General features: G+C 38.1%; 1 protein-coding gene across 4 annotated transcripts in view; it reads left to right on the top strand.

Moving 5' to 3' along the window:
- Positions 1-19,146, top strand: part of VPS41 (VPS41 subunit of HOPS complex) — a 104,743-nt gene that overhangs the window by 49,555 nt on the left and 36,042 nt on the right. For all 4 annotated transcript variants that reach the window (XM_051798706.1, XM_051798705.1, XM_051798709.1 and 1 more), the window contains 3 exons: positions 10,375-10,494; positions 13,982-14,128; positions 15,318-15,384. In XM_051798706.1, coding sequence (XP_051654666.1) covers positions 10,375-10,494; positions 13,982-14,128; positions 15,318-15,384 — 334 coding nt within the window. The remainder of the gene's footprint in view (positions 1-10,374; positions 10,495-13,981; positions 14,129-15,317; positions 15,385-19,146) is intronic.

Consider the following 19,146-nt stretch of genomic DNA (forward strand, 5'->3'; position numbering starts at 1 on the left):
TTTCTATCTGTGTACATAGTCTTCCATTTGGATCAGCTGGTATTTCAAATGTGCGTTAAGTGTCTTCTTAGTGTATGGTACAATTCTGACTTTCAGATTACAGTTGCTTCCAGGTCCTATAAGTATCTTATATCACATGGCATATTTTCAGTCAAAATATAAAAAGTTCTATTTAGAACAGTTTCTTAATTCATGGAATTTTCTGTTACCTTCTCTTATAAATTGAGTATGAAAAAGCCTCACTTACAGGTGCATCTAACCAAATGCCATGGCTCTCCCTTACCAGCAGTCTGTAAGAAATACAGACTCCTAGTGCTGAATACAACTTAATTTTCAATTAACAGTTCACTATGTTTCAGAGCATAACTGTGCTTTATTTATTTAAGTGGCATGTGAGCTTGACAGCTTTTTCTGGCTGGTAGAAGTTGGTGTTGTCCTTAAGATAATGCACAGTCAGTGGATGTCTGTGTCAGCCACCAGTTTGTGAAGCTTTTTTGTGCTGATAAAAGGGTCATGGAAAGAGAGAAGCAAGAAATTAATAGAACAGGGCTCTGTCAGGTGGTAAGAGAGCTTGCATTCACCTGATGCCGAACAGAAAAAAACATCAGGGAGTTAACACATTCTCTTTGGTTATCTTTGATTACTTGACAGGTTGTTTTATATTCTGTCCTCTGGGGAATGGTATACTCATTCTTAATACATTCATTTTTTGATGAGGAACTTTCCCCTTCAGAAAAACTTTAATTGACATCTTAACATAAGGTATTTAGCATTGAAATAAATGTCCCTCGACACATGGAATTTGATTTTATTGGTTCATAAAACAAACAAATAAAAACTCTAGCCTCGTGGTAGAAACCTTGTCCCTTTTCTCCTCTCCTCCAAAAGGAGCCTTTATAAAATAACAAAATGCTCTTTGAAAATTCAGAAAGTTAAATTCCACCTACTAATATATCTATGATTTATTTCTATTTGCTTTTTCTGAATGTTTACACTTTTCCTTACCTGTAAAGCCAACGAGTAGTAGGGGGGCAACAGGGAAAAGGTGAGGCTGAAGCATACAACCTCAGGCTGTGGACCTCACCTCTCTCTCCCTGTGTCTGGAGATTGTGCAGTTGGGTGAGCTCCTTCAGGGAGGGGGACAGGACCTCCATGGCTCCTCACATCTTTGCTCTTTTAGCTTTTGCAGAAACACAGTGACTTCGCCCCTGATAGCTGGCAGTGGTGAAAGGCATGCTGCCTGTCTTCCCCACACACACCAAGGCAGGGTTAGCAGTAAGGGTATCCTCATTTTGGATCAAGCTTAAAAGAAAAGCTTTGTTTAAAGTTCTTTTGCTATCACAGAATATGCTCAGTTGGACTTATCGAATACAGCTCTTAGCCCTGCGCAGGACCATGCAAAGAGTCACACTATGCGTGAGAGTATTGTCCAAATGCTTCTTGCAAGAACTTCCCTGGAGAACCTGTTCCAATGCCCAACCACCCTGTGGGTGAAGAACCTAAACCTCCCCTGATACAACTTCCGGCTATTCCCTTGGTTCCTGTCACTGGTCACAGAAAAGGGATCAGTGTCTGCCCTTCCTCTTCCCCTCACGAGGAAGTTGTAGACTGCAATGAGGTCTCCCCTCAGACTCCTCTTTCTCCAGGCTGAACAGACCAAGTGACCTCAGCTGCTCCTCATACGGCTTCCCCTCAAGGCCCTTCACCATCTTCATTGCCCTCCTTTGGACGCTCTCAAACAGCTTAAAATCTTTCCTATATTGTGGCGCCCAAAACTGCACACAATATTCAAGGTGAGGCTGCACCAGTGCAGAGCAGAGCAGGACAATCCCCTCCCTCAACCAGCTGTCGATGCTGTGCCTGATGCCCCCCACAACACAGTTGGCTGTCCTGGCTGTCAGGGCACTGCTGACTCATATTCACCTGGCCATTGACCAGGACCCCCAGGTCCCTTTCTGTGGCACTGCTTTCCAGCATCTCATTCCCCAGTCTGTATGGACATTCAGGGTTGCCCCATCCCAGGTGCAGAATCCAGCACTTTCCCTTGTTGAACTTCATATGGTTGGTGATTGCCCCGTCCTCTGAGGTACATTAAAAAATACAGTGTGTGTTGTGTGAACTATTCATCCTAAGGGTTGCAGGGTCTTTATCTTTGTTTTGTTGTTCTGGGAGATGGTGACATAATGTATATTAGCATTTTAAAAGCTGAGTGGGTTTTTTTTAGTTGTTTGCTAAGATAATTTGAGCAGATAAATGTGTACAGAAAGAAATTTCATCAATTTCTCGAACCCCTCTAGTTCTGTTATACTCATTGTTGTCTCAGAATAAAAGTAGGATGTTCTTGATTTCCTACTTGAATTTCATACAGATTTTGGCTTACAGTGAAACAAAACAAAGAAACCAAACCACACATGCACAAGAACTTACCCCCTGACCCTAACACTCTGTTTTATCTCATCTCAGAAAACCATGTTAAGATGTGCTTAAATTTATTATATTTATTAATTTTATAGCTAGCATCTGCCTCAGTAGAATCTGCAATGATTGGGGGAGAGCTACTGTAAATTACCACCTCCTTAATTTTTTGAGAAATATACCATTCGTCATAATGATATAAAATGTGTGAAAAATACACTTTCCAGTTCAAAGACCCACTGCAGGCCATCCTGAAAATATTCAAGAGAGACAGAGAGGGAAAAAAACATAAGTGACATGCTTCAGGGATGCACAGTGCAGGTCCTCAGTTCCTAGCACAGGCGGATGTCTGGAACTTGGGTGAATTGGGTGAATTGTTGTGTAATACAGAGATTTACCACATCTTAGAAGCTCAGCCTGACCTAAGGCTGACTTAAGAGCGGTACTCTCTAGCGTAACTGTTTAAATCATTGTTGTAAGCTTAGCTCTACCATGTTTGTACAGTTGCTTAACTAGGCAGGTACTCAAGCCCTTTAACAGCATTTTTTCTCTAAATTGTATTGTGAACTAATTAACCAATATAAATTGTTTGCTTACTAAAGTGCTAGTTTTTAAAAGTAAAGAACTTCCATTAAGCTTGAGATAATATCATTGCCTTCTGTTTTGGGTTAGAAAAGCTTATTTTGCTCCCTTTTTTAATGAATGAATGTTACTTCTGCCTAGAAATCACTGTCGCAGTGAGAAGCAGTAGGTACCACACTAAAAAGAGGTGCTTCCCTCCTCCCAATCTCTGCAATTAACCACAGCACCATTGTGCTGACTTGGCAGATGATGGTAACCCTGAAATAATAATATCGTGTATTGTAAATAACAGGGCATGTCTGTCCAGAGCAGACAGTACAGCTCCAGAGTAAAGGAAAAGACAAATACTGTACTATTGAAGGCCATAACCTTCTACCTTTTAAAAAAGGGTCTAATCTCAGAAAATAACAGGGTAAAAGCCAAGTAAATGAGGGTGCTAAAGCTGAAAACAAGGTGTTCTTGATTTAACTGTTAGCGTGCTGGTCTTTCCCAATACATCAGCTAAATGAACGTTATTATAAACTCCAGGTATTGATTATGTCCTGAGGGTTAAGAGACAGAACTAAGAAAGAAGACTGAAGAATATTTCAGTTCCAAAGTCAACATATCAAATTACTGCATCTTATATAAAGATAACTTAGTCAAGCAGGACAAGTTGAGGTTCCTCTCTTAGCAGAGGCCTCAATGAGACTCCCTATTTCATGTTTTGATTAACATCAATAACTAGACAAATAGATTTTTGTAGTAAAATTCCTAGGAAAGTGAGTTGTCTGGAGTGATTGAGTCACTCTGCTGAATGTATACTAATGAAGGGTTTTCTGGGGGTTCTTTACCCAGCATGGTAGTGGGGACACACCACAAATTAAGCAAATGAATTCTGAAGCCATTATGGGGGTAGTATATTCAGTATCTTAAAGGACTGGGTCTCCTCATTTGCCTAGGACATGCATTTTATATAATAAATATTGATTTGCATATCCAATCTGAAACATTTTAAGGGATAGAGAACCAAGATAAAACTGCAGATTTACTCTGTAACTGTTAGCAATCTCATCTTTAAAGCTGTCTGTATCTATATCTACATAATATATTTATGGGGTTTTTTTTAATATGTATGTATGGTGGAAATGTGTATAAAACCATATTTTTATGGTGTCTGTGTTTCTTTGGCTGAAGAAGATACTCCATAAGAACTGGTTTACAAATACAGATCATGTTTGTCCCCTTTATCCTTCCAGAATTAACATTTGAACATATTGATGTTTGAGCTTAAATATTAGACTCTTTTTTCTTCGTTTGTTATAAAAGCAGAGAGAACTTCGTGTTACCTGGGGCAAATTTCTCATTGTAAAAAAAATTAAAAATACTATTTCAATGTCAGAATTCTGGCCTGGACCAATGATGATTCCTACCTGAGATGCAAAACAAGATAACCTAAATTCCTTTCCACTCCAAGTAGAGCAACAACATACGTAGAGAAAGGATAGTGACTGTGAACAATGCACAAACGGGAAGAGAAATAGCATTCTTGGAGATCTGCGACTGCTGTTAGGGTAGTGGAATTTGTATGTTAAAGTCAAGTCTACCAAGGAGTGTCTCAGATTTTTTTTTAATTGTCTGCTTTTTAGTGTCAGCAGATGCACTTTGCTTGGTGAGTAAGTAGATGACCTTTACCTCTGAACCCTATGATATATACTTCATAATAACTGGACTACTTTGACAAATTATTAAATTGTCAGGATGCTGTTTGCAGCACAGTCCATTTTTAGAAAGCAGATAGTCAGCTGTTTGGCATTATGTTGGGTAGAAGAGTACCAGACAAGAAAGGCAGATTGCTTTGTAAGCTATAAAATATCAGTCAGTAAATACTCAAAGGTCTGATTTAAGTGAAAAAAGAGTAAATACTATGGCAATTTCTGTCCATGCATTGGATAATTTACCATAAGTAGGAAACAAGCTGTAGCAGCAGGCAAGCCACAATAATACTGGTCTGTGATTTCCTTGGTGCAATGTATAGTACCCAGATGTATTAAATATTATTGAGCAGATGAGACCTTGCACATGTAGTATGTACTGTTCACATAATAAACATTTTTTTTTGCTTACATTTCTTGTTTATGATTATTTGGATGTGCATTTCTTCTTTATTGCTAAAAAAAATTTCTCCTTTTGCTATAATAAATTTGGTTTGTGTAAAGAGAACAGATCATAGTCCTATGTGCATGTAATCTATAGTTGTCTGTTTTGCAAATGTCTGTGTAAAACACTTTTTTCATTGCCCGAGGTGGCAAGCAAAGAGGATCTAAAGGTATGAAATGTGTCTCTCTGCCTACAAGACTGCAGGATTTGCTTTCCAAGGTGTTAATTCTGTAGCTCTTTGTGAATAGGCGACAGCTGGAATCTGGCAGTTGAGTTATTAAAAGTACAGCCTAATAAAAGTCCTATAGCATTTGTTTGTATTAAACATCTCAAAATTTCTAGTTTCACTGTCCATGAACTACAGCAGTAGCTCCTGTTTCGTCTATCACTGTTGCCATCGCAAACCTCCTGATGCTGCTGTCTGCCTCTACCTCCTTGCTTGATTTCCCTTGACTGCACCTGCTGCCCTCCTCTCTGTTCACACCCCAGCTCCTTAGACAACATTTTATGACAAAATTTTAAAAGCTCATCTTCAATAGAAAACTTGAGGTTTATATTATTCTCTGCCTCGTTTGAGCTCATCCAGTCTATCAGCTGTTCCAAGCAGAAATTATAAATTTTTATTGTTGCTATATGTTTTCCTAGAGATGAACTAGTAAACAGTAAGTCTTCATGCAGCATGCTGTTCTGTGTTCCTCTGTGGTATCTGCTAATCTTGACTGTGCCTGTAAATGTTGTTTTTATGCTGAAAACAATAAATAACTGTAGTGATCACTTGTAATCAAGGAAGTAGCATTTTAGGTTTTTGTGGTCTTGCCTAGCTGAGGTGAGAGTTGATGACACAGATGCCAAAACACAGAACAAATGCCACAGGCAGGCTCATCTTTCCACTTAGGCAGACAAAGAACAGGACAAGGAAATTACAGCGACGCTTTTCAGTTACAAAATGGTGAATGGAGTGGTGCTGAACGGTGCTGCATCCAGTTGGCGGCTGGTCACTAGTGGTGTCCCCCAGGGATCAGTGTTGGGCCCAGTTCTGTTTAATATCTTTATTGCTGATCTGGATGAGGGGATTGAGTCCACCATTAGTAAATTTGAAAGTTGGGGGGGCATGTTGATCTGCTGGAAGGCAGGAGGGCTCTTCAGAGGGACCTGGACAAGCTGGAGAGATGGTCTGGTTCCAACGGAATGAGGTTCAACAAGGCCAAGTGCCGGGTCCTGCACTTTGGCCACAACAAGCCCCTGCAGCGCTACAGGCTGGGCACAGAGTGGCTGGAGAGCAGCCAGGCAGAAAGGGATCTGGGAGTTTGGATTGGGAGGAAGCTGAACATGAGCCAGCAGTGTGCCCAGGTGGCCAAGAAGGCCAATGGCATCCTGGCCTGGATCAGGAACAGTGTGGCCAGCAGGACCGGGGCAGCTATTCTTCCCCTGTACTCAGTGCTGGTGAGGCCACAGCTCAAGTGCTATGTCGAGTTCTCAGCCCCTCAGTTCAGGAAGGATATCGAGGTGCTGGAGCAGGTCCAGAGAAGAGCAACAAGGCTGGTGAAGGGACTGGAGCAAAAGTCCTATGAGGAGAGGCTGAGGGAGCTGGGGTTGTTTAGCCTGGAGAAGAGGAGGCTCAGGGGAGACCTCATCACTCTCTACAACTACCTGAAAGGAGGTTGTAGCCAGATGGGTGTTGGTCTCTTCTCTCAGGCAGCTATCAGTAAGACAAGAGGGCACAGTCTTAAGCTCTGTCAGGGGAAGTTTAGGTTGAATATTAGGAAAAAATATTTTACAGAGAGAGTAATCAAACATCGGAATGGGCTGCCCAGGAAGGTGGTGAATTCTCCATCCCTGGAGGTTTCTAAGATGAGACTGGATGTGGCACTTAGTGCCATGGTCTAGTAACCACAGCAGTGTTGGATCAAGGGTTGGACTTGATGATCTCAGAGGTCTTTTCAGCCCAGTTGATTCTATGATTCTATGAAAATGAAGTTTCAAGCCTTTTCTTCTGTAAAACTCCTTCAGATCTTTACACAGAAGGTGCTATGTTAAAACAAAGTACTGGAGCTGTGCATAGTGCTTCAGTAAAAGTATGTTTGCTTTGAAATTTCTGTGAGAACAGATATCTTTTATTTCAGTATTTTGAAGGCAGTAAGTGGTAGTGAGATGAATTGAATTATTTCTCTGTGTTGATACTACCAAAGCTGCAATCATTGGCCTCTTTGTTCAGAGGATTGGGAATTCCTGTACATAGTTGAAAGACTGGGATTACATGTAATTAGTGTTAATGCTAATTGCATGATAGGCTCCATTAAATCCAAGTACTCTCTCTTCTCTTTAGCAGTTGCACTCCAAAGTAGAGTTTTGAGCTCTTTTTGGGGTAGGTTAATCTCCTGTCAGTGAAAAACACAGAGATGTAATCACTTATCTAAGAGAAATATATCCACTTGTTTTTAAAACCAAAAAGTGTCCTGCTCCATCCTCTTGTCTCACACATTTCAGTGTGTCACTTTTCTTAATGATCCAGTTAGGATTTGCAAAATAATTAGTGAGCTAACAAAAGATTACAGTGTACTATGAAGCAGTGTGGGTGGGGACCCTTGAAGTCAAATTTTTTTTTATTTTAGCTGTATTATGGAATTGCAGTCCATGCAGGATACACTGGAAGTGCACTACTGTATTGTATGTAACAAAGGACTAGAAAGTTTTATGAGAGTAAATGAAAAAAGAGAAAAACGTAAACTCTGTAGCAGAGAATGCAAGAAAGTGGGATTTGGGCTGCTGTTGAAATATAAGTACTGTAAATGCTGGCTGCCATAATACGGAATTTATGGGAAATAAAGCCTTAAAATATTTTTCCTCTACCAAAAAGAGGGAGAGGTGGTAGGAGGAACCCCTCCAGAAACTGTGGATTTTTTATTATATGTCTAGCTTCTTTTGAAGTTTTAAATTATTTTCTGGTATGACAAACATTTCAATGTGGAGACAGAAAGGAAGACTAAGAAGTAAATTAGTCTGTGTATTTTTAGAGATGCATTCAGTAGGTAGCAGTTCCAAAACACATAGGAAAGTTCTGGGTTCACAAATTCAGTTTCCAGATGTCATTGCTCTAGATACACAAAATGTGATGTATTTATCACATTAAATAAATATAAATAAAATAAATCACATTATGTGTATCAATAGCATGCAGATAATTGCATTGAAGATAAATTAGTAAAGCACATTTTGAGATTATGTTATTTTTTTTGAAACCACAATGTTGAGTGTCCTTTGGCCTCAGTGTTGGACCTATTGCACTTGCTGATATGAAACCAGGAATTCAGGGTGTTGTAGTGATTCATATTCACTTTCCATCTTTATTATAGGCAATAGCAGCCTGATGTCTTCTACTGCCTTGGTCTGAAAATTTGATTAAGCATGTGCTTAGAGTTAAGCATAGACAGAAGCAGGATTTTTCAAATTTTTTCTCCTCACCAGTTCTTTCTCAGAAAACTTACTTTCTTTGCAGTTTGTTACTCAGTCATAAGAACGCATAATGTTCACAAACCACGAACAGTAACAAAAAAGTGCAAACTGTCATACCAAGTTCGCTCTGGATCTTGCATGTAATAAAAATACTTAAATCCTGATTCATTCGCAAGCAGAAAAGATTCAAGGTTCAATTAATATAATTGACATCAACCAGTTTTAACCTTTCACATCATCCACGTCAGTTTTTGCAACATTGTTCGGTAAGTCTCAATAAAGATACCATGTATTTTGCTGCTGTCTTTGTTGGATGGTATTGAAAGAAGCATCCAAGCAACAGTTCTTTTTCTGTCGAGCTTTTCCTTAGGGGTTCATAAACTAGGAAAAAGTAATTTTCAAGTCTGGATCAGCACATCTCTTAGTCTTTAATGACATCCTTAGCTTCTGAATGGAGATAGTATGGGCTGACAGCTCCTGTGTGTCTCATCTACCTACCAGCCTTCTAATGGGAATCCTTTTGCATGTCACTGCCTTATGAGCATAGATGTTACCTCTGCTTTCAGTGGCTTGTCATGGTTGCTGTAAAATAGCATATTTTTTAAGAGTAACTGAGTAGCCTTTTTGTATATTGAAAAAAATATCTGTGCTGTCTAAAAGGTGGGCCTTCATATGTAAAGGACATGAAGTCGTTTTGCTTGAGTGAGAAGTTTGGTGTCTGCAGCATGCTTTACACAAAAGTTTCTTAACAGACTATCCTACCTGGTTACTGCTTTAAACCGTTGGAGAAAATTCTTGTCTTCTGATGCCATCTGGTGGCTTCAGGAGAGAGAGGCAGTCTGTGTAATTGCCATTAAGAGTCTCTGTTTTGCTAAAAGATCTTATTTTAAATAACCAGTGTCCTAGCATTTGACATATTTATCCAAATACAAGTGGCAGGAAACCTTGTATAAAAAAGCATCTACAGCTGGATCTTAGATAGGAAATACTAGCAACATGAGTACTGCATTTAGGTTTTAGCATGGTAGAAATCCTTGCAGGCAGCAATTTCACACCTTCCAGTGTAAGGTGTTAGCTTGGGTTCAAGTTGTGCATATGTTTGTATGAGGGTGTACTCATGAAAAAGTTGGCAGAACTGGTACCTTAGATTATTATCTTTATAATTGCTTCAACATGTTACTTAGATATCCCTCCAAGTACTGCACTTTGCATCTCTCAAAGTGATTCCATGTAATCCTATTAAACAACTTTCTGAGACATACAGGAACCGGTATGGACTTTCAGGCTGTCTGCATGTAGTTTGTAGTTTGGTTTTTCTTTGCTGAGGCAAAGCATCTCGTAACATCTCCTATGCATTTAGATATTCTAAAATACCTTCCTTATTTGCAGAACCTGGGATTACCAATCTCACAAGTTTTACAACCAGCAACACTTGTGGTACAGTGCAGTTTACATGTGTGGGACTACAACACAGCATCTCTAGACCCCTATGAAAGGCTGTGTAGTTCCACATGGAGCCAAGCAAAAAGTCTCAGGCTTGGGGATCTTTGATAACTTTTTTTGACTGCCTGTTTTTTGGAGGGAAGAAGGAGCCTATGTTGAGATTGGTGGATAGGTGTGAGGAGGCCTGCTTTTCTTACCAACTTTATGAAGTGCTGTCACTAATGCTGTAGGCATAAGTTCTGAAATGTCTAAAAGAAGTAAGATATAATGAAGAAAAGATACTTCCTGCATTTGCATACAGCACTGTGTCACAGAAATATTTATTGTTGCACTTCTTCATAGTTGCTGTTATATGAGAGAGGCTGGATGAATAGATGGAAGCCTTCGGTTTTACATGAAGGGGAAGGAAATATAAGAAATGTAAAATGGAGAGGACACTTAATTGCTTGGGCCAATAATATGGTAAGTATTTGCCGCCTCCATTAAATGAACAAAAATATCTCTGTGTTACAATGATTATTGAAATTTTTCTGTTTATTTCCATGTATTCCATTGAAAAATGATACATTTGAAGAATCAGATATAAAAGGCATTGAAGGACAGTGGTTTAGATGCCATTTCTTTGTAGAAATTTCTTCAGGAATTTCCTGCTGGATAGTCAGTGTTCTCCAATATGATTGCCACTTTTGAAGAAATTAGGAAAAGTAGCTCTACATACCACTGTTGCGAATGGTCATTACTGTATGCTGTTGCACATTAGAGTTTTGACCAGTACAATTTATTGAAGCAAACTGAGGAAGAAATGTCAGTGTAGCTATTCTTTATATAAATAATAGAACATCTCCATTCCCTGCCACCCCTGGGGAAAAAAAACCAAAACTATCTGGATTATGTAATTTGTACTGAAGTGACATTGTCATGTGCACTTTTAATGTTACAGATTATTTAAAAATATAGTAATAATTTCTTGTTGTGGTAGGCCACTAGAAAAGGCTAGACTTAGGAGAAAATAGACACCTTTTGTTCTAAGTGTAATTTGTATTTTAAAGGAAACCTTTGCATTCATTCTGAGTGTTGCATTTTACCTATCGCTGTATATCTAATTGATGGGTCACAATCCATGTTTTAAAGCTCAGCAGTGAGGGATATGTTTTTAAGTGTGTACCATGTCTAAATTCCAAAGTATTTTTTTAAATGTGGTGAAAGTACTTCTGAAACACTTTTTTTCCTTCTATTATTATTCCATCCTAAAGGGAAGCATTTATTAAAATATTTTAAAGGCATTGTTGTTTTTTATAACTTTGATATAAAATTGTTGCAGGTGGACTTTTGTTTATTTGCTTGCCTTTAATAACTCTATTCGAATGGAAGATTCATTGAGGGTTTGATTGACACATTAGCTTTTTTGAAGGTTTTGTTCTTTTCAGAACCATACAATTAAAATATGTATTCTAGGTGAATCTGCTGGGGATGGATAGGACAGTTGAGGAGAGCTATCCCTAGAGATGATATGCCACATCAGAACACAGAATACTAATAAAACATTGAGAGCCATCTGTCAGAGATGAAAAGCCATGGTCAGGGCCTATCTTTCAAGGAAAAATGAAATGAAACTTGCCCTCCAAAAGATTAATATATTTGGTTATTGGCCTTTCCCTTCCCCTTTACCCTCTTTACCTTTTTTAGATTTCCTCCATCCTCTAGCAAGGTTTTGTGTTACACCTTTTTCTTTCAAAATCAGACAAAATCTTTTGTAGTCTTGCTTCTTACTGTCTTTGTGTGGCTACCTAGTTTTTATTTTCTTAAGTCCTTTTGGTTGGTGGGGCACACTGTGTGAGAGCTTTTTAGACTTTGAATATTCTGAGGTTATTTAGGCAAAATGTAATTCTGCTTATCAGATGCTCAGGTAACCCGTGTTGTTTGCTGCTGTGCCCTCTTGTCCTTCTTCCATGGCAAAGAGTGTAAGTTTTACAAACTGAGATATCTGAGGACCAAATCTTGAGAGGCATTTGGCTGCCTGACTCCCATTTGATCAAGTTGACTTAGGAAGTCCTTTCAGTTCATTATGCAAATGGCATACTTACTGTTTAAGGAGAAGCTGCTGCCCAAGCGTTCTCACACCATTCAAGGAGTCACATACACACCACCTCAGACTGTAACTGCAAGTTAAGTCCCTTCACAGCAAGCAGCTCCAGAGAGGCAGCAGATGCCCCTTTTGACCCTTTGCTCACTTCTTGTGCACCTGCTCACTGGCAGAGCATGGGAAATTGAAAGTCCTTCATTTAGAGTAAGCAATACATAGCAACAACTAAAACATCTGTGTATTATCAACATTATTCTCATACTAAATCCAAAACACAGCACTTTATACCCGCTAGTAAGAAGAAAATAATTAATTCCCAACAAAAAGCATATCTAGTTGTAAGTTCACAGTTTGCTGCCTAAGACTTCAAAAAATCGAGCTACTCATGCTAAGCAAATAAACCTAAACAAACAGCATACTACATTACAATATTATAACTCTAAATAACTTACTCTTATTTAAAACTTATTACATTAAGCAACCTATAACTATAGAGGATCCTACACTGTTGGTTGGGAAGGCACTTTAAACATTAAAGGTAGCCTATCCCATGTAAGATTTGCTTCCTTGTAGAAAAACAGAAGTTGTGATATGGAGTCACTTTTACCTGAAAATGATCCTTGAAGACAAAGTACTAGGATTTATAACGATTTATAAAAGGCAACTTTATTAAAATGCAGTTCAAGCAAGATTAGAAATTTTATCAGATAAGTGTAGAAAACACAAAACATAAGCTCCTTGTTTATGTTAACCCAAAGATCTGGGCTCTGTACTTTGCAGATGCGATGTGCAAGTTGTTGTTCTTTTGTTTTTGAAACCTTGGTGACTGCTAACTGAAGAGAAGTCAATAGGAGTGTCTTCCATGCCCGTAGTTTTTCAGTGACAAAGATCACCGAAAAAAACCCTTCAACCACCCTCATACCACTTACTGTTCCTTGTGATTAAACAAAAAAAAAAAAAGGCAGCAAAACCTGGCTTAGACCATGACCACCCTGTGTTGACTCTGACTTTCAAACAGTTGTATCTGTGCAGCTGGGGACACAGAAACTCACGGTGCAGGGAACAGAAACAGACAGAGGAATCTTTTAAATCACTTTTGTCACTAGAAAAATACTAACATGGCGTGGCATCCTGGACACTGACCTTTTAAGATCCTTTCCATTTCCTTTTCTGTGATTCTGAGAGTTGTTCTTTAAGCCCTATGAGCAGAAAAGAAATATTTTATTTTGGAGATTTTGTTTTAAATTACGAAGAACAAGTCATTACTTAACATGAAATTAATCTCCATTTTGCTATTGAAAAGGTTATAGCTTCACCTTGTCTAAATAGCATGGAAAAATCTGTCTCTCAAATGACTTTAATCTTTCTTTTTTTAAACTTTTTTTCTGTTTAAATACCCTTACTTTTCTATTTTAATATAAGAGCAGAAATGCATTTCCTGAGAAGTACAGATTGGATTCATTTATCTTAATGAGCTGTTGCTTTTCTTTTCTTTTCAAGGTGGAAATTTCTGTGTCTCTACAGGGGCTTTTGTGAAAAAGCTGAGATTTTTTTTGTTTGTCCAGGAGTAGCACCAACCCAATGAAATGAACTGGTTCATGCCTAAAGTTGCTAATCTGTCACTCATTCACTTATTATGTCTTTTTATTTGGCATGTAAATTTAAAATATCTAAATTACTCTGATCCCTTTGCTCCTTTTGTCACCTTCTGGGTTAAATGGGTCTTTGTATCAACACTTTTTTCTGTTAGCACACTTGGCCCTGCCCTGAAATTTACGCTGTAAAATGCTCTGGCTGCCTTAGGTACAAAATGGTGAGTAGGAGTTTGTCATACATAATAAAGTTCTCTTGTATTTAAACTTTCAGGGCGTGAAGATACTTGATATGATCTCCAAGCAAAGAATTACCAATGTGCCTCGAGACGACATAAGCCTTCGCCCAGATATGTATCCCTGCAGCCTTTGCTGGAAGGATAATTTAACGCTGATTATTGGCTGGGGAAATTCAGTAAAGGTGCAATTACCTGTCTTTGTAATAAATGCTTGCTGTTATCACAGACAAACAGAGGATTATTTCTGAAAAGCAAAGACAATCGAAAAAAATAGAATTTGGTTTGACTACAGTGTTCAGAAGTCCTACTGCCTTAGAAATGTCATTGGAGTGACCCTTATGAGAAGGAGGAGTGACAGACGCCCAGCGGTCAGACAGATCTCTGTGTGTGAGCATGCAGTGAATGTAATCGTCAGGGACATTTCTCTCCTCTGTGCCTTGAAGAGATTTCCTCTTTTAAAAGCTTGTAGTGTACTATTGAATTCATTTCTTTTGATTAGCATTAAGGAAGAACAACTTACCATGAGATATTTTTGGAGGGGATTGCTTTGGGGGCTGAGGAGGTTGTGACTGCTAAAACAGCCACATGATTTTGGTCAACCATGGGAAAAAAAAGGTGGAGTGGGAGGACAGGCTGCTTTGGGTTTTGTTCTCTTTCAGCAGGGCACTGGCATTTTGAACTTGTGTGCTGCAGACTATGATTTTCTCAGAGCAGCACCTGACATGAGTTTGTTACAAGCCTGTTAGCTCTTTTCTAATAACAGACTGCTGCATCACTGCACAGTGGGAAATTAAAAGTGCTTGGTAGGAATAGATGGAAAGGGAGGGTAAAGTGGGGTAGGTGACGTGTAAAAAGCTTTTGGAGCATTAAAGTTAGAGTTTTACAAATGAGGAGGTTTGTCCTAAGTTTGGCATCTGTCGTCCTGCTTGTGTTTGTGTGTGCTTCACAGCATTTTGATTATTTGAATTTATATGTACATACTCTCCTATTACTGAGAGTAGCAATAGCAAACTCTTACTAAAATTGTAAGGTAATGACATGCAAACTGTGAGAAGACACCAAAATCAAACTCACATATATGCTTCTATGAAGAAATCATAGTGGGCAGGTATTTTCAGATTTCTCTTGTGTGGTACATCATCCTTCTCCTCCCCCAGAATATTTATAGGGCTGTGAACTACAGCCACAACTTTCCCATGTGTTTTTCTTTATCAGTGATGCATCATCACTGTTTCACAACTTGTGTTTTTCAAAATAGTGAAATGTATGTTCAAGGAGTCCCAGAAATTCCTTTTCTTATTGAGGCAGCATTAGTATCATTTTAGGAATTACAGTTCGTTCATCGTAATGGTCTGAATCTCTGTTTCCTAGATCTGCTCAGTAAAAGAACGGCATGCCAGTGAAATACGTGACCTTCCAAACCGCTATGTGGAAATAGGTATGGTTGTATGAAAACACTCGTTTTCAAAATTATATAAGCTTTAAAAATCTGTTTTCACATTCTAGCCTGGAAAAACTGTTAGAGTTTGAAGGCAACACGTAATTGTAACATAAATGTCACCTCATTTTTAGTTGATGAGGTTGTCAGATGCCCTTTTGCATAGGTGTGAGGTTTGGGGGTTTTTTTATAGAGAGCCTTAAGTTCTGTGATCATCTAAAATCAGAGATACTTGTGTGAACAGTGGATGCCTTAACTTTCCCTTCATACAGATTCCTTCAGAGAACTTGGTTTTTCATCTTGGTTAAATGATTGATGGTCGGTGTAGTAGTAAGGAGATTTGACTATGTGTTGTTTGACTACATTTGTAACTTTTTTCTCTTTTTTCTTCTTAAAATCTCTGGTATAGTTCTAAGAAATTAATTTAAATTTCTTTTTGTTTCCTTTTTTGGCTTCTGAATTCAATATTCTCCTTTGTCTCCTTTCTTATTTGTCTCTAGCTAATGTGATGTGAATAAATTTCATTATTACTGATGAATGGAAAAGGTCTTGACAAAATATGTTTGTTAAGTAAAGTGTAAAGTGGAATTCAGAGAAAATTTGGAAGGGAAGTGGAGATGTAAATAAAAAATAACAACTGTCCTCAGAAGCATCTACTGGGGAAAGGAAGTATCTATGAACAGATAGTGCTGGGAAGATAAACAGGCCCTCTGGGACTCTGCAGATCAGAGTGAGCAACAGTTTGTAAACTTTGGTGCTCCCTTGACTGTAATAACATGAGATTGTAGATAGTTGTGTTCAAGCAAGAATCTGACTCGTGTCAGATTGGAATGGTGCATGGCATGAGTGTTTGTATACTCTGGTTTCTGATTTCAGGAAAGGACCATTTTAAAATAGCTTCTAAATCAACTAGGAGACTTGTTAATTTCTGTAAGGACTCTCGATACTGAGAGATGGTAGCATGCCAGACAGTTAACTGAGACCTGTTTAAGATTACATAGTCCAAAAAGATTATTTAATAGTAGAATTCTAGGATATTTGATAGAATTTTATCAAGAAAAAACTCAGTCATGAATCTGAGATCATATATATAATGTTTTCTGTACCTGTGAGTAGGTTTTAGAAAATAACTAAATGGGATTCTTAGTCACAAGTGAACAGAAGCAACTTCTACTCCAGCTTTAATGTGTTTACATGGAGAGTGCTAGTCTTACATTACTGTCTATTGGAACTTCATTTAAAAAATATAAAAGGCTGTTTAGGTGTAGACATGAAGGATAGAGATTTTCATTAAAGTAACTTTTTTATCTTAAAATTTTTAGTCTACAGTCTTCTCTGTATTCTCGAGGACTGGTGTTTTATATCACTTAACCTGTTAATGATGAGCTTGAGATTTTTCTTTCTGGTTTTAGGTCAAAGCACTGAAGTGGTTCTGCCAAATGCTGTCAGGAGCACTTATTGGAACTTGGGTATTAGATTGGGAGGGAAAAAAGAGAGACATTATTTGTTCAAGTCTCAGTATAAATTAAAATAACCTTCGATATAGTCACATAGAAGGTCTTCTTGACAGCAGTATGTCATGACATAACATCTATTTCTATTTCATTTCAACTTTATTTTTCAAAGGCATAGCTAGAAGGTCTAGTATTATACCAGAGCAGCAACCAGTATAGTTTTTTTGCAAGACCACAGATATCCTAAGTGGATGCCTAAGTTGATACACTTTTGTAAAGAATTTACAGAAGGCAAGAATATCCTTCAGATATTTTGATTCATAACATCTTGTCAACATACTTAGGAAATATGAAACCCTTAACACAGTATAACTTCTGTTGTGTTTAGCGGTGTGGGGTTTTTTCACGGTGGTATCTTAGCTAACTGTGCTGGCATTGGTAGATCATAAATGTTTCTTCAGAAGTTTGCAGCCCGGTGAATAAGGAAATAGAGTGTTTCCTGCATTGCAAGTTAGGTATGTAGGATCCTATTCAACAAAGTACCCTCTGATCTTCCATTTCTTTCTTAAGAAATAACTATACTCATTCTAAGGATGCAAATAATTACGGTATCTACTGGGATGCCAAACCAGACAGCCCATAATGTGGGAGTTACACCACTGAACTATTCTACCTGTTTTATTTTAAAGAAAATAATGTTGTGATTATCTATAAGAGAAAATAGATTACTTATATGGATCTGTGTGGCGTTGCTAATTTTATGTACATCTTTCAGTATATTAATGGTGCTTTTCTTCAGTAATCTTTTCCATTGTCTCTGCTACAGTTCATTACCTCTGTGTGTCTTCATTCACTGTCAAAGATAAACTCCAGTGAATGTTGCTATTTTAAATGTATGTTAGCTGAGCAGATCCTATCAGTTTAGCTCTGTCAGCTACCACTGTGAAGTAGTGTATTGATTAGAAAGTATTGGTATTGAATTACAGGCTTAATGTGGACTAAATGCTGTTGCAATCCTTCTTGAAGAGTGCTTGACCTCTGTGCTCACTCCTGAAGTGAGTACAAAAGCTGTAATGCTGCACAACTTCTGTCCAAACAGGGAACCCTTCCTCAACTGGAGCCTGTGAGAAGACTGGTTGCTAAATAGCTAATTAGCACTTTTCAGTTAATACAATACCTTCAAAGGGAAATGGATTGTCTAGTCTTCCTTGCTTTGTCTGTATTTTGTATACTTCTATGGAGAAGTACTTTCTCTCTGCCTCAGATTGTTAGTGATAGCAGAAAATAGAGGTGAACGCTGGAAGTCTGTAAAAGACTTCAAGTTGACTAGAGACTTCCTATTCAGTTTATTTTTGCCCAAATTTTATCTGAGGAGTATCCTCTTAGTTCCAGGTAGCAACCAGGCAGCAATGTCTCTTGAGCACTTGTCTCCCATTGCATTCTGCCATAGTCCCCGCAAGGCATATTTCTGGGTTAAAAATTACATGTTTTAAGGCCATGCTTGTAACAGCACATCTGTATGTTTTGTGAGGAATTGGCTGCATAACTGCATGGCAAGTTAGCATCACACATTGAGATTGCACATTTTAATCTGAAAAGAAAACATGGGAATATTTACTTTCTTTTTTGAAAAGTGAGATACTGGGATCTACCGCACCAACATATGTCTCTTTATATAGACAGAACATAAAGCTTAATTGATGATCAGGAAATTAACTTCATATGGTGATTTATGCAAATATTTCATCGAAGCAAGTCTGCTATACTCTGAGAAGCCAAAACAAAAAAAAAAAGGAAAAACTGAACCTAGTTATATAGTTCATTCTACTTATACTGTTGTTCATCTCTTTTGCCACAAGCCAAGCCTGTAATTTATAAATTTCTTCATAAAACGAGGTAAAATTCTTCAAGATTTTGACTTTGTTTTCTTCAAACCTAAGAACTTCTAAGCCCCAGAATTCTTCAAGTCTCAATATTTTCCCAGTTGGTTAACAAATTTTTATCAGTTCAGTGGAAAAAAGAGCTTTTCAGAAAGTCAGCTTTGAAGCTTAAGTAATACTTATGTGAGGTCTTTTCTTGTTCTCTAGTTGGAACTGAAGTCACATGCTGTTGAAAAAAAAACAAGAAAAGTTTTTATATTTTATATCAAATGCAACTCCACAGGGTATACTGTACTGTGGTCTATAGCAAAGACTGCAGATTTTGCAGATGTATTACCTAAGTAGCTGGTTAAAGGGTAATTTGGGAATGCACAGTGGCATCACCCCAGGAACTAACAATGCATCATAATTCTAGGTAATCTGGGCCA

This window comes from Manacus candei, unplaced genomic scaffold, assembly GCF_025592945.1.
Source record: "Manacus candei isolate 608988 ecotype Guabito, Panama unplaced genomic scaffold, ASM2559294v1 h1tg000049l, whole genome shotgun sequence".
NCBI lineage: Eukaryota > Metazoa > Chordata > Aves > Passeriformes > Pipridae > Manacus > Manacus candei.